The 23,160-nt window shown below is 36.3% G+C and overlaps 2 protein-coding genes and 1 long non-coding RNA gene across 3 annotated transcripts; all 3 read left to right on the plus strand.

The window, feature by feature from the left end:
- Nucleotides 1-1,238: 1,238 nt before the first annotated feature.
- LOC144651818 (uncharacterized) lies at nucleotides 1,239-4,949 on the plus strand. Its single transcript, XM_078511834.1, has 4 exons — nucleotides 1,239-1,798; nucleotides 3,264-3,397; nucleotides 3,558-3,908; nucleotides 4,367-4,949. Exons 1-4 carry the CDS (start codon nucleotides 1,777-1,779, stop codon nucleotides 4,724-4,726), a joined length of 867 nt encoding a protein of 288 aa, XP_078367960.1. The 5' UTR covers nucleotides 1,239-1,776; the 3' UTR covers nucleotides 4,727-4,949.
- Nucleotides 1,649-22,411, plus strand: LOC144651843 (uncharacterized). The gene is made up of 5 exons (XM_078511876.1): nucleotides 1,649-1,659; nucleotides 10,479-10,532; nucleotides 12,035-12,162; nucleotides 20,154-20,504; nucleotides 21,832-22,411. Exons 3-5 carry the CDS (start codon nucleotides 12,049-12,051, stop codon nucleotides 22,189-22,191), a joined length of 825 nt encoding a protein of 274 aa, XP_078368002.1. The 5' UTR covers nucleotides 1,649-1,659; nucleotides 10,479-10,532; nucleotides 12,035-12,048; the 3' UTR covers nucleotides 22,192-22,411.
- LOC144652004 (uncharacterized) lies at nucleotides 13,271-18,986 on the plus strand. Its single transcript, XR_013570408.1, has 3 exons — nucleotides 13,271-13,800; nucleotides 15,877-15,904; nucleotides 17,031-18,986. It is a non-coding gene; the product is annotated as an uncharacterized LOC144652004 (long non-coding RNA).
- Nucleotides 22,412-23,160: the final 749 nt, after the last annotated feature.

Genomic DNA, 23,160 nt, shown 5'->3' on the forward strand with positions numbered 1-23,160 from the left:
TGAGCTGGGCCATTTACTAGGTTGATATGTGACACGCGTCCTGCATACTGCTAGGATCAGCAATGTCGAAATCATCAAATGTGTAGTAAATAATAAAGATGACCTAGTAAATGGCCCAGCTCACAACGAGTCTCTCGTAGCTCAGTTGGTTAGAGCGCCCAACCGGTATCTGGGAGGCCATGGGTTCGATTCCCGTCGGGGACTCAGATTTTTTCTTTGTCCCACGCTCGTGTCATGTTGAATAATTTCTTCACTGTTTAGCATTTTGTTTCCGCTTGAGCAACCCGGGAGCTGATTTAATTGATAGGTAAGTGTTTTTAACATGAGTTAAAATTAGACAGGTTTCAACTACCAGCTTCGTTAACAAATATCGTAGAATCGATTTTGACTGGCTATTGTGACAGTTGACGCTGACAAGTGTTTTTAAATAGGCTCATTTTGCGAAATAAGTCTATTTTCATTTGTTAATGAATGTCTTCGAATCTTGGTTAATTTTTGAATAAATCTCCTCGATTATTTTAAATAAAATCGTATTCACACGATTGCGAAACACAAGAATAGCCGTTTGAATTGGGGTTACAAAATGTCGGGATATTTACCGAGTTTCGGTTATTACAGCACTAAATTTAAGGAAGGCAAACAGAAGACTAAGAGACTGTTCACAGACTCTTTGCAATAAGCCGTCTTAGGGGAAGAATATACCGTTATAAATATGGTCAAACTCGTTTTGTTTTATTTCAGTAATTACTGTTGTTTCGGCGAGATTTCAAGTCAGTATTTAGATAACAAGAAATGTGAAGATCTCTAACTCACATAGAAATGTTTTTTTTATTTTTTTACTGCTAGGGAAAAAGACGTCTTCCTTCCTGGGAAAAAATTTACTCAGTTTTGAGGAAGAAGAAAGCACTTTTAAACACAGGCGCTAAGTTGGCTTCAAAGGTAAGTGATTAAATTTACGCTGCTTTATATTCACATATCATTTAACAAAAATCGATTTTAGCGAAACTTAACTGTCTTAATTAGTTTATATTTTTAATTAGCACCGAAAATAAACACGAAGTGTTCCAGTGAAATTTTTGCTGGGCTCAGTTTTGAGGACTTGTATTTCCAGAAAATATAAAACACAAGAAAACAAAAATTTCATCGTAATATTTGCCTTAGTATCGAAATAATTAAACCTTCGGTAGTTTAGTTCAATCTTGTTCGGAATATGCACTAAGCCCATTACACGAAATTTTGCGACAGCTTTGTTTCGCGATTTATGAAGAGCGATGTTTGGCAACATTCAATGTTCGCGACTATGGACAGTGATTAAAGATTTCTTTTAATAGATAATCCACTTATTTTCGGCGACAAAGACGCGAAAATTTGATGTAGTGAATTTTTCGTGTAATATTAAAACGCCTCGGGGTATGGAAAACGTGACAAACAAATTAAACCACACATAGAAGGCTTCATTTTATTGGACAAATCCACAGCCAAATAACGCTAGTGAATAGCGTAGCTTGTAAGAATGAACATACTAATTATTTAAATATGAATTATGCTTTACAAACTTGTTTTGACGAGCTCGAAAACCTTAAAACAAAGAAAGTGAAAAAGGTTTAAGACGTGAACAGGGACAACTTGTAAACGCTCCCGAATCAAGAAGCTGAAGAAGTAAGCTTTAAGTTGTCTTTTTTCTTCTCTCTTTGCATGTTTCAGTTGACCACTTTTAATCTAACAAACGTTTATCTCTTCTAGCGTTTAGAGATTTGAGCTCGCATCAAAAACACCATGGCGCTACGTTACTTCAAAGGTAAGTATACAGCAATGCATAAACTGTCGCTATCGAAAAATTACGTCCAAAGATTTCAAGAAAAAGAAAAAACGTACTTATTCGCCAAGTCGAGATAAGCATCTGATTTAAAAAAAATTCAAACTCCGATTTTTCAGTTTTGTACGTGTTGGGTGATTAGCTCTCTTAATTCAGACTTATTTTTTCCAATCAGTATATTTTCTAAGATATTTATTTCAAGGGTTGAAAACTAAAATGGCTCAATGACCGCGAAACATTTAGTTGCTTCATTGTCTTTGATAATACTTTTCTGTAAGAACAAATCTTTTCTCGTAAATATTCCCGTCGCATGTCACTTTTGTCAAATACAAGTCAGTAATGTAAATATTGGCGATCGTGTAGCAGTCATCCACCACAGAGGCCGGCTATAAATAAATATAATTTGCAGATTTATCGAGTGTATTACAGTCGCAAAAATTGCTTAACTATTTTCCAGTCTGCTCCATGTTGTTATTCTGGACTTTTTTAGTGCAAAGGTTGGAACAAATCATTAGAATTTTAGAATCCGCGCATCTATTTTTTTTATTTTCGTACAGCTTATCAATTTCGTTGACACATCAAACAAACTAAAACGTCCAGAACTAATGTTATAATAGTACAAATGACATAGCAGGCAGGCTAATGCCTAGCGGAATCGGGAAAAACGCGAACCAAAAGAGAAAACAAGAGATATAGTATTAAGTTATACTGTGTTTTTAAAGCGAGATAATTCAATCTCAAGTGCAATGGAGAATGAAACGCAGACGAATTTTATTAAATTGAAAGAGCATTTTGCATCTTTTGTTTCTTATTTTTCCTACAATCAACACCGAAATTTACAGAACAAAAACAGAAGCCACGATTCAATTGGGGATGATTTGGTTACCTAACACATCGTTCTGGCCACTAGTATTGCTTGTTAGAATAAGAATTGATGTATGAATTGTTTCACAAACTTGTTCTGACGAGAATCTCATTAAACAAAACACTGAAAAAAGTTTTGTAACGAAGGAAAAAATATATTGAACAGCAACAACATAGGGCTCCACAAGGTAACGGTGTTAGCTGATCATAATTATTTCGTTCAATTTTTGCTCGGCTTAACATACCATTCTTGTCAAATCGTTCAGATTATTTTCCCCAGACAACACAGACGATATGTTACTTCAAAGATAAATGAATTAACTGTTACGAACGTTTGACTAGGGAAGAGAAAAAACGAAAGCAAATCTGATACTAGCCCCTGCAAGTGTCAGTTGTTTTTTTCATTCTAAATTCTCTTTGAAAAGTAGTTTTCTGTTTATCAACTGGAATCTTTCAGGATTTAGAAAAGTGACTATAGAAACCATGACAAAGCAGACAGCAAGAGCTGCTACTATTTTGTACCGAAAGCGTCGATACATGTCGATGATCACTATTTGACATTGTTCTATTTTTGTTCTTGCAGGTGGAAGCTTAAGCATACCGATGGCACAATCCCGTGTGTACATTTTGCAGACTGTCATGTTACTGATGTTCCCGCTGATCGCCTTGTGCTATGCGGCGAACAACAACAGCAGCAATAAACCAAACGGAAACGCAGTAAGTCCATTTTTGGGCAGTTCATCACAAACTCCGTCACAAACACAATAAAACGATATCTGGGAATTATTGCAGAATGCAATCTTACAGTCGACCAAGGACTGCCTGTGAAAGCATTATTAAAATGTTTCAACTAACAAATGCGCTTTCCTTCGTTTAGAGCACTCAGCCGACTTCACCATATGGACCATGTGGTTACGGTGCTTGCTTTTGCGCCCCAGGAATCCCAGGTATCCCAGGGAGCCCTGGACCCGCGGGACCAGCAGGTGTTTCGGGATCACCCGGCCCTCAAGGACCCACGGGACCACGAGGAGACAAAGGTGACGCCGGCAAACAAGGAAGCGAAGGACCAGGAGGCCCAGCAGGTCCACGAGGTGCCAAGGGCGATCCAGGCGAGAAAGGAAGCCAAGGCCCTCCAGGTCCCCAGGGACCCCAAGGGACATTGGGAGCTAATTGGAAACAGTGCGTGTTTAAAAATCTGAACGAACAAAAGGACACAGGATTGATCAAGGTAAATACTAATTTACGGGAAACCTTAAATATTCATGTTAATAGGCGGTATTTTCCCTTTAGAAAACAGAAAAACGCATTGGATAATGTCAGCCCCAAAATTTAATCCTGGAAGAATTGCCTAAGACTACGTAGCATTAAATCTGGCGAATCATCTTCACTTAAACATATTGAAATTTTAATAATATTTTAACACTAAGTTTACAAAACAAAAACAAAAAGGACACAATAGTGAAAAATATTAAGGATAAACGAAACATTTTTTTAAGAACATTGCCAGTCATCTTAAAATTTTAAAAATTAGCGCACACATTTAAATTCATGTTTTCATTCCTTTTTTTATCCCGGCAGTGTGGTTAATTTCTGGTCATCTTTACTAATAACCTGTACTGAGATCTCATTCTTGGGCCTTCGATTTTTCCTCCCGAAGGAATGATGGATCTTTTATTGTTTTTGTAGGAATGCGTTTTTCACAAAACGTCAGACAATACTAGCCTGCGCGTCTACTGGAATGGCAACCTCCGCCTCTATAATTGCCATGATTGCTGCAGGCGATGGTATTTCACCTTTAATGGTGCTGAGTGCTCGGCCCCGGCGGCGATTGATGGTATAGTCTACATGATACATGGTAGTAGTGGCAAGAAGAACTTGCACCGTGTGCGACAAATTGAAGGAGTGTGCGAGAAAGTCCACAAAGGGATCGTGCGCGTGGGATTCTGGGTCGGTAACTGCCCTGGTCACGGAACTGCTGACGCTTCGACTGGCTGGAACTCAGTGTCCCGGATCTACGTGGAGGAAGTACCACCCCCACAAGCTTAAAACTTGCCGAATAAGAAAAAGCTGTTTTAAGGGGAGATCTAGAGTTGAAGCTATTAATAAGGAAATAAGCATTAAGGAGCTCACAGAAGCTATAAAGTCGTCATTTTACGACTGCTATGCAAAACCTTGAGAAAATATGATTTGTGTAGAGCCGATTCTGAGTAAGACACAATAACAGTGATGTAACACTAAACATGCAAATAAAGCGGCGCATTTGTGTGAATTTGTTGTTGCATTTCTATAATTAACAACACCAGTCGATCGAACTGTCTCAAATAGTAAATATAGGACGAAATACCCAAAATACCTACATAGTCGTAATGAAGTTGTTGCTTTAAGTAGAAACCTTAAGGTACGGTAGAAATCCGATCGATTTCGCGAGCCTCCAGAGGAAACAAAAAATTCCTTTGCGGATGCATCAGAAGGTTCAGAAATCGGGGTTAAAATTACAGAAAAGTATAATAGTGATCAGAAACGAAAAATGATTCGAGAAATCGGTAGTTTCGAGAAACTGAGGGTTCGAGAAATCGGGTTGCTACTGTACATGCAAAACCCTGAATTGATTATAGATTGATCCCCTCCTCATTGATAACGATCGCGGCATGTACTCGATATTTTGGTGTTTTTTATCAATGTTACAAAAACTGTTTGTTTGCATGGAAAGCATCAGAAAACTATGGGCGCTTTCCATTCGACCAAAAATTCCGGAAATTTCGGAACAAGGAAGAAATGGTACAGAAATTTGCTCGGAAAGTTTCCAGAAAATCCGGAAAGTGTTGACTTTCCGAAATGCGAACCATTCAACCGAAAATCCCGGAAATTACAGAAGAAAAATCAAATGGAACTGAAAGTTCTCGGAAATTGTTTTCGAAAATTTGGGTCTACCTTGCGAGGTTGTCCTCTTTTCCGAAATTTTTGAAAAAGCTACCAATTTACACTCAGCCTGAGTTCCTTCGGCAGAAAATTTAGCGGTTTGTGCAGTTGAAAGCAGCTACATGTGTTAAGGAAGCATTCTTGAAACTCCAAATAACAAATTTTGATGAACACGGTTGTTTTTCGTTGTTGTTTTGCAGGCGGCAGCAAAGAAATGTACAAATATTTATAACGCGCGTGCAGGCTACGGCATTGTTTTGCTCATTAAAGTTTTTGGGTTGGCGACGTTCTCGTTGCTTGCAGTGTGCCTTTTGAGAGGTCCCTGTATTTGTAGCCACGACGTCATTCATGGCGTTTATTTTCAGTGCTCGGAATGCTTTTTATTTGCAAAAATATCGAGTTATATCTGCAGGAAACGGGCAACAGTGCATTATTTTAATGCACCGTAGAAATTTCCATATTAGACGCACTACCTGACCATATGCAAATTTTGTTTTGCCTTCCGTGCAGTCAACCGGTAAAGTTGGAAAATGCTGTTCCATTTGCCACTGGAAATTTCCGGAAACTCAAACCAGAATTTTTGGTCGAATGGAAAGCGCCCTATATTAGAGCACCAAGAAACAAATGCTTTTTCAAAATAATAGCTCTGAAGCGTTTTCACAACCACCGTATAACTCCGAAAATACTTTTGAGCAAGTTACAGTATCTATAGTATGCAGCCTTCATGTTCGTGTCCCTTTTTGGGGCACAAATATGGCGGTCATAGGAACGTTCAATCAATAAAGTTAAACTTACTTCACTGATTGAACATTTCTATGATTAGTAGATTCAAAAATTAATATTATTCGCTTCCATTTGAAATCATTTTATTCACGACTGCTTAATTGTTGCATATAATTTCGAGCATAATTGAAAGTGTAGACAAAACAAATATAATTGCTAATTGTCTATTTGTCATTCTCTCAAACAAAGGCAATCACCCAGAACTTGAAATTAGTATTCAAAATCAACATTGTCTCATTAAGTGCCACCCGCGAGAACCAAAAAAAAAACAATATATACATGCCATCTTTATCAAGGTTCCTAAATTAGCTAGGCTGTACTGAATTTCTAAAGTTTCAAATTTTGAACATAAAATGTGACGTCTGACTTTTGTGCTGTCTTAGAGTAATTGTAGATGATTTGGTGATGAATAAAAGATAAAAAATAAATTACTATATTTAATTTCATTCATCTTGGCGCTTTGCTCAAGTTTTTTGTATTTGTTTGCAAATGCTCTTCAGTGTTTGCTCTTTTCCTATAGCACGTGCCAAGAATCAGCTTTCGCCGATCCAAAACAATCCTACTGAAGTGCTTTTTCGAGCTCTTGAATAAATAATATTATTAAACATACCGTACGTTCGTGTTTATATTTCGTTGAGCTATATTGTTTCAGTCTGACACTTGGTTAGAGCATGATTAAAAATACCACATTATGTGCCAAATGAGCATCAACGGTCATAAAATAGTACGGCATGAAGCAGTTAAAAACTGTCAGAGCTGATTACAAATCAGTCCGCAGTAAATCACAGTTCTTCAAACGTTCACGATCTTGCTAGATGACAATAAAACACTTGACATATTTACATTTTCACAATGCGTTATCATTTCAGTTCCGGAGATCAGTAATAAAACTTATTCTTGCTGATTCTGTGCATTTTTCAGTTTTAAAATATTTAAATTTGCTAAATATGATAGCCATTTGTTATTTTGTTAATAATTTTTATTCCATTTGTAAAATGAATATCGATCTATAGTTGTGGGATTGGAACTTTTAGCAAGAACCGTACGCTTTAGACTGATCGAGATTTCGTTTCCACTCGATGTTTGAAAATCCACCCTCACAACGAAAATTGTTCTCTTTACAGTTGCTCTTTAATATTTTATAAAGAATTCGAAAAAAGTAAGATGCATAGAGACTGTTTACTGTTTACTAATGAACCAAATGTCAAACAAACTCACTCACCTAGAACTTAATTATTCTCAACTCTAAGAATCGACGCAATGATTGTTAACAGCTGAGTGATATGCACAAGCCGAAACCAATAATGTCTATTGCGCGAATCGAGATTACAGAGAAAAGGAAATAGCAAATTAATCAAAACGAAAGTTTTTCTTTGCTTCCAAACCAGAGAGACTAGAGATGGTAGATTTAATATTCAGGTTTATATACAGAGCCAAGATTTCAAACTCATGTCCAAAGTAATAGAAATGTTATTGCTGTTAAGGGCTAAAATTGTAAAGAAATTATTATTAAAGTATGTCTATAAAGGCTAAAGCTCTAGTTATTGATCGCTTAAACCACAATTTCCTGTGTTTTCTGTTTTGTATTTTACAAGTAACAAACAAGAAACACGTACAAATAATAACCCTAAGCCGTTCCTGGTTCAAAAACCTCAGTTTAAGCTCCACTGTGAACACGATCGACGGAACGAACACGTGGTAACTGATACTGAATGCGAATGGAAGACTCCATTCCATTGGACGAAACTACAACAAAACAAATCGTTCTAGCAAATAACATTGCGCGTTAGAATAAAGTAAAAAATTAATATGCACGTAGTGATGCTTCACAAACTTGTTCTGACGGGATGCTCATTAAACAAACAAAATAGTAAAGTAGGAAAAATATTTCAGTTCAGTTTTCAACAGCGACAAGTTTAAGAGATGTAAGTTTGTGGAAGTGTCGTTATTATCGATCGTTTTGGACAGATAGAACAGATATTAATTTTTTTTACTGTTTAGCATTAATATTGTTTCCGCTTGAACAACGCAGGAGCTGATTTAATTGATCGGTAAGTGATTTTAACGCGAGTTAGAATTAAATATGTTTCAACTCTCAGACTGCTTCAATGACAAATTTCGTCGAATTGATCTTACTTTGAATTAGCATTAAAGAGCGAAACGCACCCGGTCATCACAACAGTCAATGATGACAAGTGTTTCAAACAGCCTCGAGCTTATTTTGGGAAATAAGTCCATTTTGGTTTGTAGATTAATTCTTTCGAATATCGACTCTCGATTTTTAAGAATAAAATCGTCGTTAACGCGATTTTTATTTGCAAAGAACAAGAATAGCCGTTTGAATTGGTGTTACATAATTTGTGCATGTATATACCGAGTTTCAGTTATTACAGCGCCAAATTTAAGGAGGGCGAACAGAAGCCTAAGAGACTGTTTCCAGTGTTCAGTTCATTTTAATGTGGAAACCGTCGAGTTTTTATGGTGTGCCAAGCGGCTGGTAATTTTGTCATGATAATTATAGAAATATAAAATATAGAAATCGTATTTATAGCGAACTTTAAAGACTGGGAAAGACTGAGAAAGACTGAGAAAGAACGTAACAAGTCGGCTTGGGGCTATACCGAAGACGATAATTACTTATTATTTAAGTTCTCAGTGCTGTTGCAGGCGAGATCAGTCAATTAGAGTAAGATGATAAGAAATGTGTTGATCTCTTGCTCACATAAAAATATAATATTATTCTTAGCTTGCAGAAATCATTTCAAAAAGACTCATTAAGTCATTTTGCTGTATAGGCAGAAATACGTCTTTAGCTTCCCCTTTTACTTTTTCTTGCTAAGGAAATAAACTAAATTGGTTTTACATTTAACCGGTTAGAAGAAAAAGTAAACACTTTAGTTAATCACTGTGGACAAATCGAAGAATAAGCACTAAACCATTCTAGCCGGTTTAATTTGTTACTATGAAACTAAAATGAACAGTTGTTTTGCAAACTTGTTCTAAACAGTGAACATCAACAATAAAACTGAGAAAATTAGCTTGGTATTTTGCCATTGTTCTGGAAGCGATAAGTTAGGAAATGATTGCTCTGGTTCTTAAAGAAAACTTGCATGTTCATAAGATTTAATTAAAATAATACTGAATTCTTTGCTTGTTTTGATGTTAAATCTAAAACCCCCTTTTCCCTTTTATCTTTTTGTTTCCATTCAGACGACACAGGCGCTAAGTAACTTCAAAGGTAAGTGATTAAATTTGCGCTGCTTTTATTTATATTCACATATCATTTAACTTAAATCGAACTTCACGAAACTACGTATACTGCCTTAGTTTATATTTTTAATGGACACCGAAAATTAACACGAAGTGTTTCAGTGATTTTTTTTTTTTTTTTTTTTTGCTGGGCTCAGGATTTGAGAACTAATATTTCCAGAAAATATAAAACACAAGAAAACAAAAATTGTATCTTGATATTTGCCTTTGTGTCGAAATAATCAAACCTTAATTCGGCAGTTTGGTTCAATCTTGTTCGGAATATGCACAAAACCTGTCACACGAAATTTTGCGACAGCTTTGGTTCGCGATTTTTGAAGATCGATTTTTGGCAACACTTAGATTTCGCGACTATGGACAGCGATTTAATATTTCTTTTAAAAGATATAATCCACATATTTTCTGCGACAAAGACGCGAAAATTTGATGAAGTGAATTTTTCGTGTAATATTAAAACGCCCCGAGGTACGAAAAACGCGACAGAAAAAAAAACACATATAGAAGGCTTCATTTTATTGGACAGATCCACAACAAAATAACGCTAGCGAAAAGGGTAGCTTGTAAGAATGAACATACTAATTATTTATCATGTATTTCGCTTATCAAACTTGTTTTGACGAGCTCGAATAACCTTATAACAAAGAAAGGGAAAAAGGTTGTCGTTAATAAAAAATTTACAATTTAAGTCGTGAACGGAGGGACAGCTTTAAAACTTCCGAATCAAGAAGCTGAAAAAGAAGTAAGCACAATGTTTTCTTTTTTCTCATCTCTTTGCTTGTTTCAGTTGACCATTTTCAGTTATCTAACAAACATTTATCTCTTCTAGCGTTTAGAGGTTTCTGTTCACATCAAATAACCAAGGCGCTCAGCTACTTCAAAGGTAAGTACGCAGCAATGCATAAAATCTCTCCGTGAACTGTCGCTATCGAAAAATTACGTCCACAGATTCCAAGTAAAAGAATCACGTGCTTCTTCGCCAAGTAGAGATAATCATCTGAGCGTCTGATTTTTAAAAAAAAAATCAAACTCCGATTTTTCAGTTTTGTACGAGTTAGTTGATGAGCTCTCTTAATTCAGACTTATTTTTTCCAATCAGTTTATTTTCGAAATAAAAGAGTAAGATCATGTTTACACAGGATATATATTTCAAGGGTTGAAAACTGAAATGGCTCAATGACCGCGAAACGTTTAGTTGCTTCATTGTCTTTGATAATACTTTTCTGTAAGAACAAATCTTTTCTCGTAAATATTCCCGTCGCATGTCACTTTTGTAAAATACAAGTAAGTATGTCATTGGCGATCGTGTAGCAGTCATCCACCACAGAGGCCGACTATGAATAAATAGAATTTGCAGATTTATCGAGTGTATAACAGTTGCAAAAATTGATTAACTATTTTCCAAACTGTCCAGTTTGTTATTCTGGACTTTTTTAGTGCAAAGGTTAGAATAAATCATTAAATTTTAGAATCCGCGCATCTATTTTTTTATTTTAGCTTATTAATTGCGTCAGCACATCAAAGAAACTAAAACGTTCAGAACTAATGTTATAATAGTACAAATGACACAGCAGGCACGCCAATGCCAAGCGGAATCGGGGAAAATAAAATGCCATCCAAAAGAGAAAGCAAGAGATATAGTATTAAGTTATACTGTGCTTTTAAAACGAGATAATTCAATCTCAAGTGTCCTGGAGAAAGAATTCAGACGAATTTAAAGAAATTGAAACAGCAGTTTGCTTCTTTTTTTAAAACAATCCACACCAAATTTACAGATAAAAAATAGAAGCGACGATTCGATTAGATGATTTGGCGAGTAAACAAATCATTCTAGCCAATAGTAGTGCTTGTTTAACAACTAGTTTTGACGAGAATCTTATTTAACAAAACACTGAAAAAAGTTTTGTAACGAAGGAAAGAATATATTGCACTTAACTTCTTAACAGCGGGAGGGACAAAACGGGGTTACTTATCATTATGTCGTTTAATTTTTACTCAGTTAAATATAAAATTAAACAAAACATTCCTGTCACATCGTTTAGGTTGTGTTTCTCAGACAATTCAGACGGTCAGTTACTTCAAAGATAATATATGGTTCAACTGTTTCATTTGAGGAAAGATTTTAACGGCAAAATCTTACGAACGTTTCAATAGGAAGAGAAAAACAAAAGCAAAACTCAGAATAGCCCCTGTTGTTTTATAATTTCACATTCTTTTTGAAAAGTAGTTTTATTAATTTGTTTATTTACTCGAATCTTTCGGGATTTCCAAAAGGGACTATAGAAACCATGGCATAGAATGACAGAGGAAACTATTACTATTCTGTACTGAAAACGTCGATGATCGCTATTTGACATTTTTCTTTTTTTGTCCTACTCCTTACAGGTCGAAGGATATCAATGGCGCAATCCCGTGTAAACATTTTGCAGACGGTTTTGTTACTAATTTTACCGCTGCTTAACCTGTGCTATGCCACGAACAACAACAGCAGCGGTAAAACAAATGAAAACGCAGTAAGTCCCGCATATTTTGAGCAGCTCCATTTACCTGCACTACCAACTTTGTACTCCAACTGAAAATCTTCGCACTACGCACTGGAAAAGTTGAAAATTTACATGCACATGTAAATTACGATTTACAAAATGTAAATCTTATTTACATTCTTTGTAAATTAAAATTTACATGTTGGAGTTTTGTAAAACAAAATTTACATGAAATTTACAGTCTTCAACGGATCATGTAAATGTATTGTAAAAAGTGATTTACATGGTCCTTTATTACAACGCTAATTGTAAGAACATGTAAAAAACATGTCAAATGTATTAACCACTTTTACAGTTTCTTTCTTTGTAAAAAACATGTAAATTTCTTTACTAAATCATGTAAAGAACATGGAAAATTGACAAAGGGGCGCCGTTCGGAAACATGTAAAAACCATGGAAATTGACAAAGGGGGCCTGTTTGGAAACATGTAAAAACCATGGAAATTGACAAAGGGGGCCTGGTTGGAAACATGTAAAAACCATGGAAATTGATAAAGGGGGCCTGTTTGGAAACATGTAAAAACCATGGAAATTAACAAAGGGGGCCTGTTTGGAAACATGTAAAAAACATGGAAATTGACAAAGGGGGCCTGTTTGGAAACATGTAAATACCCTGGAAATCGACAAAGGGGGCCTGTTTGGAAACATGTAAAAAACATGGAAATTGACAAAGGGGGCCTGTTTGGAAACATGTAAATACCCTGGAAATTGACAAAGGGGGCTGTTTGAAAACATGTGAACATGAGCTTTTAATTCATGATGTAACCCACCAAATAACTTTCGCGTGCATTCATTAGTTAGACAGAACGCATCACGTGGTACGAAATTAAACGACGAAGAAGAAATCGGAGGGATTTAAGAAAGTATAAAAAAAATATTTCCCCTTCCGGCTTGCTGGAGGATAATACTCCTTGCCTGAAAGATTATCCTCAAAATTTCACAGTTGCCTTTGAAGCTTAGTCAACTGTTCATTTTTTCAGCCAAGGGAATTATCCTCCAATATGCAATCGCCTGAATGGGTTTTTATTATTTACTAATTATCTAGATGAACGAAGCGCAAGACGAAATTAAGCGACTGATATCAGTTTTAACATAACTCATTACAAAAGCTCTTAGTTACAAATCTTTTACTAATATCAAAAAGTAAACAGATTATAAATAAAAACCTTTTGATGCAGAAAACGAAGGCGACTATGACTTCGTCTAACAATATTTTAAACAATCTGGAGCAGTGGGGGGAAAACGCTAGCGTCCAACAGTTTGGCTTATATATTTTTCGAGGCATGCGTTTTGGTTTTCTTTATATTATAGACAAGGAAATTTTGCACGCGAACGGCGGTAAAATTGGTCGTTTGCCGTGTTTGACCTGGTCGAGAGGTAAGGCCGAGAAGCACTGGCGCGAACGAAAATTAATCCCGGCGTCCTCTCTGGTACTTTTTGGCGCTCGGTTCAACGGTTCGAAGATCGATCATTGAGAGGCCTTTTCTCTCGCTAAAAAGGGCAATTTTCCTCTCTTTAAGACCTTATTACTTCCAAATTAGCTGCATGGAGCCTTCTTTCACCGGATCTCCAATCAATACGCCTGTTTTAGCCAAGTTTCTTTCCAAGGTAAGCTTATATATGACCGTTCAAATCATGTTTGATTTCCTCTATGTAGCTTCTAGGTGAGATTGGTTTTAATATTTTAATAGAAGTTCAAAATGTAGAATTTCGTGTTTGTTCTTGCACTTCATACGTATAATTCAGCACTTCTTAAACATGAAGTTATTGTTAGAATAAATTGAATAATTGCGTGTGCATGTAGAGATGTCAACACAGGACTGTTCAACATGTTTTATTTAAAATATAAGCTTATATAATTTAAGAGTGCAAGGCTTATTTATTCATGTTATTGTATGTAACATAGTAATTATTATTTTGCCGATTTGCAACCGTTTAAACTCAGTGAGGCTTTCAACTGGCAAATTATAAAGCAAACTAAAACAGCTTTAAAATTATCACCCAAAGTATTAAGCAGTATTTATCAATCTTATCTATATAGTACTCCTGGCATATCAAACTCATTCGATTGGTTTTGTTAGTCGAAAAAAATCGAACGTCTATTTTGCTGTGAGTTCGATTATTCCCAGGGTAACCAATCGAATGTTCGGTAATCGAACTCAATCGAACACCAATTGTTCGATTGGGTTCGGTAATCGTACATAATCAAACTCACAGTAAAATTTGGTCAATCGAATTCAATCGAAAGTTTGATTACCGAACTCCTGTTTGTTTATACTGCGTATATATTGATTTATACTGCGTACATATCGATTGATTTCAAGAGCCACAGCTGGGGCAGTCGAACAATCTACTCGTCCGAAACTGAAGTCAATTTTGCATGCAAGTTTTTTGTTATTACGATGATTTTGGTCTTAAGAAAAAAAAATATTTTACTTGTTCACTTATTATTGTTGTCATCCATGTTGATAGTAAGCACTTCCTCTAATGTAATTGTTATGCTGGAAATTGCTCTTCTCCTGTCAACGTCGCTTTTGGCCGCCCCTCGAGGGCTAAGACAGACTGATGGCGGCAGCGTTTTGGCTCCCTATAATGATTCTTCACATATTGAACACACTGATTGCCTGTGTTGTAGTGAATGAAATGGTGCAACTTCTGTTTGAGTGTAACGGTAAAAACTGCAGGGCAGAAACCATATCCTTCCTTCTAATATAGAAATGTAAACAATAGTGCATTTCAGTTATTTTACCGTCCTTCTGTTCTCTTCTACCAAATATATTTTACTAAACATTGACATTCAGTTCCATATTTGGACGTTTTTATATTTATTCCATTCAATAAAAGTTGATTTTGATTAGTCCTGCGTGATTTACTTATCAAGAGAAAGATTCAGAACTAGATCAAACCCGATTGAGTTTGACTGTGTTTGATTATGTTCGATTGGTTCGAAAATCGGACTTACAGCAAAATAGATGTTTGATTTTGTTCGATTACCAAACCCAATCGAACGATTGGTGTTCGATTGGGTTCGATTGATTTTTGGTTCAATTTTGTTGGATTGGATACCCCGGGGAACCAATCATACACAACCGAACACAACCAAACTCAATGTGATTCGACTTTGTTCGGAATCCATCTCTTGATAAGTAAAAACATGCAGGACTAATTAAACCGAGTGTCAATGTTTGTTTATACATATTTTGTGTAAGAGAACGAAACAACAGTTAAATACTGATATATGCACTTTTGTTTACTTTTTTATAGTGGTGGGAAGGAAATGGTTTCTGCCTTGTAGTCACCATAAGACTCAAACAGAACATTTTTTTCTACTTAAACAGAACTTGCACCATTTCATTCACCGCAACATAGGCAGTAGTAAAAACAAAATAATAAATAAAAAAACAACAACAACAACAAAACATAGGCAGTAGTGCACCATACAAAATGTCTGCATAATATACAAACAAGCAAGAGTTCGTAATCAAACATTCCATTTTGTTGGATGGACCAAATTTTAATTTTAGTACGGTTATGTGCAATTACCGTACCCAATCAACCATTGCTGTTCGATGGGGTTTGAATATGGAATGTTCAATTGGTTACGTCAGGAGTACTGAAGTGACTTTTTAATTGAGTCAGCAAAATTAATGACATTGAATTGTTTGGATGTGTTATTATTTTCAGATGAAAGGGTTGATAGCAAGAGTGGCATGTAAGTACAAGCCTCAATTTATGTCTCAATGACTAGCAGCTAATCAAAGTTTTAAATCCAATGTAGACTTAATGACCTGCAGTCAAAGGCTTTTTTCTGTAAGTCGAATAGCACTGCAGTAAGCCCAAATAGGACTGAGGTTAGCCGAAATAACAACCTGGTTAACCTCAATACAGTGGAACCCCAATATAACGATCTTCGATATTCCCGATATACAGTTGTAACGATGAATATGTTATGTCCCGGCAAAAATAAAATGTATAGGACAGCACCCTGATATAACGATTCCTTGATATAACGATATAATTTTACTGCCCCCTTGGCATATCGTTATATCGGGGTTACACTGTACATGTAGCACTATTGTTAGCCTTAATAGCATTGCACTTACAATGTAGCCTAAATAGCACTCCAGTTGGCCTTAACAGCACTTTGTGTGGCCCTAAATTTTAAAACTCTGGTTAGCATGTTTATGGTTAGCCTTAAAATAATTAATAGTGGTAATGGTAACATAAAGTGTACTTTAAAAATTCTGACAGTTGGCAGCTGGCCACTGTGGTACAGTGGTCATGAGTATAGCTTACCATGCAATCTACTTTATAGGAAATTTGCTACATGTACATTTACAGCTGGTCTAGTACAAATTCCTACATATCCAAATGTGCATTGTAGAGTGCTTAAAAAATACATGTTCAATTGTACATGTGCATATTTGTTTGAATTTTGTGATACCATAAGGTCTTTTATTCTTGTGTAAAGTTTATATTTGAGTGCAACCAGTGGACTGCAAAACTCTACTTCTTGCGTCCTTGATAACAACTGGATGGCAATGTACATGGAGCAATGTCTGCATGTAAAAAATTACTTTCAGTCAGCTGTTCTCAAGGTCAGCCCTCCTAGTTATCTTGAAGTCCCTAATGTGCAGGTTCAGAAGTGGTGATGTTGTGGTTTCAACTCTTTGTTGGCTTTAATTTTTCAAACCAGTTTTGATTTTTATTTTCTTTTGTTTCAGATAATATTAAGAAATGAGACAGTGGAAAGTAAAAATTGGTTTGAAATTTTTTTAACCACAACATTGATCTAACCAGAATGTCATTCCTAATGATTCTTTATAATTTGTTGTTAGGTTAAAGAAGGCTCTACCACTTTCACTGATGAAGTCTTGTACATACAAATACTAAAAAGGTGGCAATAACCAGAGGTGGTTAAGGTGTAAATCGTTTCACCTCGGTATCAAGTCTGTACCATCACAATGAAGCATCTTGCTGAATGTTCAGTTGGTGTACATACATGTACATGTTGTGTGGTTTTCTGGTGGAAATTTATTCCATCACTTTTGTTCTACTTTTGTACAAATTATTTGAATTCATGGCAGTTTTCAAATAGGACCATGTTAACAAAGCCTGACAATTACAGTGATAAATGTGTAAAGTGAACCTAGGCTGGTCAGTGTTCGAAATCATTATTCAAGAGGTTCTACTATGGTTATTTGATGCCATAGCTTTTTTATCAATTGTAGTGCTATGATAGTAGTTGAAGGGTTGGAACCCAAACCATTTGCCAAATAACCACTGTTAAAGGTGAAGAATTATTCTACATCAGTGTCAGTCTTAGTTCTGTACTTTCACAATTAAGTGTTTATTCGATTAAGCGCCCAACCTCGAATAAGCGCCCACCTCGAATAAGCGCTTACTCTGTAGGTAGGAAAAGTTAAAAATAAGGTCTTGTAAATGTACAACGAGAGCGACTGAGCAAAGATGAAAATCAGCTTTTGTACAATTTAAATTCAAGGCATTTTTTGGGACAATTTTAACATAGCTTAGCAATGAATGGTGTTTGAACTTACCCTGCGGGAAGGCTCACCTTGGGGCACAAAATATACTTTGGGGCACTCACGACTGGCGGGCACAGCAATATGGTGGGGAGGAGACTGGTGAAGAGGCACCAGTAAATTTCATATCTCAATGAATGTTATATCTTGTCAACATTCCTGTCAAACTTCTACTTTCTTTGAAATTAAATTGGCTTGTCAGTATTCCTGCGGTTTTCGGGGTGGGAGTGAAAAATTAGCAGAGGTTGATGCAGGTTCACTCGCGGCTTTGCCACGTAAATGTCATTCTTGTGCGTGCTCTAAGGTGAGCCTACTCGCAGGCTAGTGTGAACTTGGCTGTTCAGTGTTCAAAATCATTGTGCAAAAGGTTCTGCAATGTTTATTATTCGTTTGATTTCATAGTTTTATGATATGGAAGGGTTGTGGTAGTAACTGAAGGGCTGAATGCAAAGTCATGTGCCAAACATTAAATGAATTGAAGCAAAAGAAAAACATTCAACAAAAATTTAATCCTGAAATACCATGGTTTCATTTCCAACCCTTCAGTTACTGTAAAGTATATTTTATGCGGTTATTCAAAAAGACCATTTACGCCTATTAATAAAAGTGATCAATATCTTACCCATAGTATAACTTTAAAAGGCTCATTTTCATCCTACAATACATGTCTTTCATGATATGGTACATTTTCATACATATGCTAAGCTATTGCATAATTCACCTCATTGAGTGCATGAAGACACTTCAGTAGAGGAACATAGGATAAATCGGGGCACATGCCAAGCAAAAGAGATTGGCTTTTTAAGAGAAAAGCAAACACCAGTGCAACATGCAGGATCAAAGTGGGCCTTTGCAATAGAGGAGTAGTATTATTACTATTTGGAAATGAAGTCACTGATATGTTATTAGACAGTTCTATCAATTAACCATGCATAAATTTATCTTAATCTTTATTGTTTTCCATAATGATTACGTGAAATTGAAATAATTGGTATCAGCAATTTTTGACCTAGTAAAACTGCTTTATTTGAACTGAAAAAACTATGCAAAACTATACGATCTAAATCATTTTATTCTGAATGAAATGCTAGTTTTTATTATATTTATAAAGAATATTCCAAGCTATATATACAAGATACATGCAGAAAAACTTTATTACTTATGGGGTATAAAATCATTTGTATGTATTATTATTAACTGGAAAAATATATGCACTGACGTATTGAAAATGAATGTAGTTAGGATAGTATCAAGAAAAGGTTCTAGACGAATAAAAGAAAACCGTGCCAGGCATTCTGTTCTTCATTTTAATTACAGGGGCTAAGCAGGTCCCCTTTGTCAATGTCCATGTTTTTTACATTTTTCAAACAGGCCCCCTTTGTCGATTTCCAGGGTATTTACATGTTTCAATCAGGCCCCCTTTGTCAATTTACATGTTTCCAAACAGGCCCCCTTTGTCGATTTCCAGGGTATTTACATGTTTCAATCAGGCCCCCTTTGTCAATTTACATGTTTCCAAACAGGCCCCCTTTGTCAATTTCCATGGTTTTTACATGTTTCCAAACAGGCCCCCTTTGTCGATTTCCAGGGTATTTACATGTTTCAATCAGGCCCCCTTTGTCAATTTACATGTTTCCAAACAGGCCCCCTTTGTCGATTTCCAGGGTATTTACATGTTTCAATCAGGCCCCCTTTGTCAATTTACATGTTTCCAAACAGGCCCCCTTTGTCGATTTCCAGGGTATTTACATGTTTCCAAACAGGCCCCCTTTGTCGATTTCCAGGGTATTTACATGTTTCAATCAGGCCCCCTTTGTCAATTTACATGTTTCCAAACAGGCCCCCTTTGTCAATTTACATGGTTTTTACATGTTTCCAAACAGGCCCCCTTTGTCAATTTCCATGTTTTTTACATGTTCAGTCTATTTATAAGCATCAGGTATAAATGTTTTTACATGCTTTTTACAGGGTTGATCGGATAAATTGACATGTTATTTACATGGTCCGTGGTCTTTCGTTCGGGAAATTTACATGATGTTCTGTGTTTTTACATGTTTTACTTCAAATATTTACATGTTTTTGACATGTTTTGAGAAGAACATGTAAAAGGGTAAAAACTATGTAAATCATCCTTTACAGTGTCTTTACATGTTATTTACATGTTATTTACATACTATGTAAATTTTCAACTTTTCCAGTGACGTGTTCTTAAAATATCCTTCCCTTTCTTAATCTCCTTTGTGTTTCAAGTGAATTGAGTTACTGAGTGGGTCCTCTTTATCACAAAGACAATAAAACGAAATCTGGAAATGTTTGCAGAATGCAATCTTATAATCTACCAAGGACTGCCTGTAAAAGCAGAGAAGAAATTATCAAAATGTTTCGCCTAACAAAGACCCTTTCGATTTCCTCACTTAGGGCACTCAGCCGACATCACCATATGGACCATGTGGTTATGGTGCTTGCTTTTGCGCCCCAGGAATCCCAGGTATCCCAGGGAGCCCTGGACCAGCGGGACCAGCAGGTGTTGCAGGATCATCCGGCCCTCAAGGGTACACGGGACCACGAGGAGACAAAGGTGATGCCGGCAAACAAGGAAGCGAAGGACCCGGAGGCCTAGTGGGTCCACGAGGTGCCAAGGGCGATTTAGGCGTAAAAGGAAGCCAAGGCCCTCCAGGCCCCCAGGGACCTCCAGGGGCATCGGGAGCTAACTGGAAACAGTGTGTGTTTAAAAATCTGGACGACGGCAGGGACACTGGATTAATCAAGGTAAAATTGCACTCGCATACTAATTTTAACCGTAAGCCTTAATTATACACGTTCAATAGGCCGTGGTTACCCAATATTTCGTGAAGACGAACTGTGGAAGGTGAGCGTAAGGACCTGGGCTGGACTAGCTGGAATGGGGTGGAGCAGCGAGCAAAAGACCGTGAAGGATGGAGGACGTTTCTGGGTAGCCTTATGCTCCAGTTAGAGGAGCGAAGAGGATGAGTGAGTGAATAGGCGGTGTTTTCCCTTTTGGCAACAGAATAACGAATTACTCAAGGAATTGTTATCAACTATTTTAATGCTAAGCTTGATCATAACAAAAGATATAAAACAGTGAAAAACAAAACAATGTTTTAAAAAACTTACAATAATCTTTGGTGCCTAGCTGGCACCAAAGATTTTATACGCAACATTCGAAATTTAACGTTTTAAATTGTAAGTTTTTATTTTTTTAGGACTTTTTATAGCGATATTAATCAATCAAGGGTGTTTTAATTTTTTATATTTTTAATCATGTTAATTATATTATCTATAGTAGCTAGCATTTTTATATTGTATATATTTTAATTAATTTAGATTTTAGTTTTTAATTTCGTGAAATAACTGTAAACTAGCCGTAAAGCTAAGATTATTTCACGTTAATAAAGTATCTATCTAAGTATCTATCTATCTAATTCCAGGATAAAATGAAGCCATTTTTGTATAACATTGTCCGCCAGCTTTAACTTTTGAAAATAAGAGCACTTTTTTCAATTAATTTTTTCAATGAGTTTAACATATAACATATTAACTTATTAACATAACATATTAACACAAGCTTTATTTACTCTCGAATTTCAGAGTAGCTAACAGAAGCTAATATCTTTGAAAACACAAAAATGCAGTAAAATATATTACGAAAATACATTATTAGTGTATAATACACTTAAAAGAAACTAGTATTTACAAATATGTCTGTATATAATTAGAGAATCATTTAGCGAAGAGAAAATGTAAGCACAAATCGTTTGAACGAAGGTGAAGCCATGAATTTCCCACTAAGCTCTGTAAAAGCACAAGTACGGATAGCCAGGATCAGGCAGCGCATTCCACTGTTTAGTTGAGGAATAAGAAAGCGAATTAAGGCTGTAGCTCGTTTTTCTAAGTTACTTAGTAACAAAATGTAATTACCTCGAAGATCATAAGAAGAGGACCGGAGCGAAAACATATCTTTCATATAAGCAGAAAAATATGGGAAAAACAGGCTATTTTACTGATAAACTGGGCTCAGATCTTTTGTAATTTTAACTTTGCCGAATCTATACTGAATCTTCTAGTATTTCTGTAGGAATGTGTTTTCAACAAAACTGCAGACAAAACAGGACTGCGCGTCTTTTGGAATGGCGTTCTTCGTATCCATGACTGCCATAGTTGCTGCAGTCGATGGTATTTCACATTCAATGGCGCTGAGTGCTCGGTTCCGGCCGCGATTGATGGTGTGGTCTACATGGTGCATGGAGATAACGGCAAAAAGAACTTGCTTCGTGTAAGGCAAATCGAAGGAGTGTGTGAGAAAGTCGCCAAAGGCACTGTGCGTGTGGGATTCTGGGTCGGTAACTGCGCTGGTTATGGATCTGCTAACGCGGTTACGGGCTGGAACTCAGTGTCCCGGATCTACGTGGAAGAAGTACCACCCCCACAGGCTTAAAACTTGACGAATAAGATAAGGATAAAAATTCAAATGCTGTTTTAAGGGGAACATTATTGCTATAATAAGGAAATAAGCATTAAGGAGTTCACAGAAGCTGTAAAGTAGCCATTGCACGACTGTTATGTAACAAGTTGGGAAAATATAATTTGGATAAAGCCATTTTTAGCACTATGCAACTGACACTAATGTAACAGTAAAATATGCAAATAAAGTTTGAAAATTAAAAACACCGCACAACTCATTTTTGTTAATTTGCTCATTAAATTTCCGCTTAAACAACACTATCGTTGAATATGTGCAGAAAACCAATAAGATCAAAAAAAAGGAAAAGTTTATTTTTGAATCACCCAAGTTCAACAGCATATATAAACATAGACACGTAATGGGTACTTGCACTTATTTTGCAGTTAAGCCCCGATAGGCAGTGAGCAAACATTCGGCTAAAAGTGGCTTTTTAGCCTTCACTGCCGGTCTAGAGAGTAGGCCTTGGAGTCTTCCCCTAGTTCTTCAACGTCTTGAGCAAAAAAAAGGTTACTGTAACAGATGAAACAAACCTCTGAATCTGGTCAAAAACAACTTTAAACGATTGGCAAATTACTGGCTCTGATTTGTGCCAGACTATTGCAGGGGAATCTAGAACTCGTGCACGTTTTATTAATTATTTTTACATAATTTTCGAGAATTTAAGGAAATGCCCGGCCAAAGGTTAATTGCGGAGAAGCGCGAAGAACGATGGGTAAAAAAAAGACGAACTGCTTGGGGAGAGGTGAACCCGAATTAACCATTTTCCAGCGATCATTTTATCGTCGCTCGCCGTTCTTTGCGCTACCCCTAGAGCGCCTGGAATAGGCTAGCCAGTTGACGTGATTAGATAATCTTAAAATTTCCTTAGGGTTCGATCTATATTTTGGGATCGGAAACTCATTTGAGCAGGAAAAAACGATTTCCTAGTAAAACCTTAACTTG

The sequence above is a fragment of the Oculina patagonica genome, chromosome 4 (genome assembly GCF_052425735.1).
Source record: "Oculina patagonica isolate OP01 chromosome 4, crgOcupat, whole genome shotgun sequence".
NCBI lineage: Eukaryota > Metazoa > Cnidaria > Anthozoa > Scleractinia > Oculinidae > Oculina > Oculina patagonica.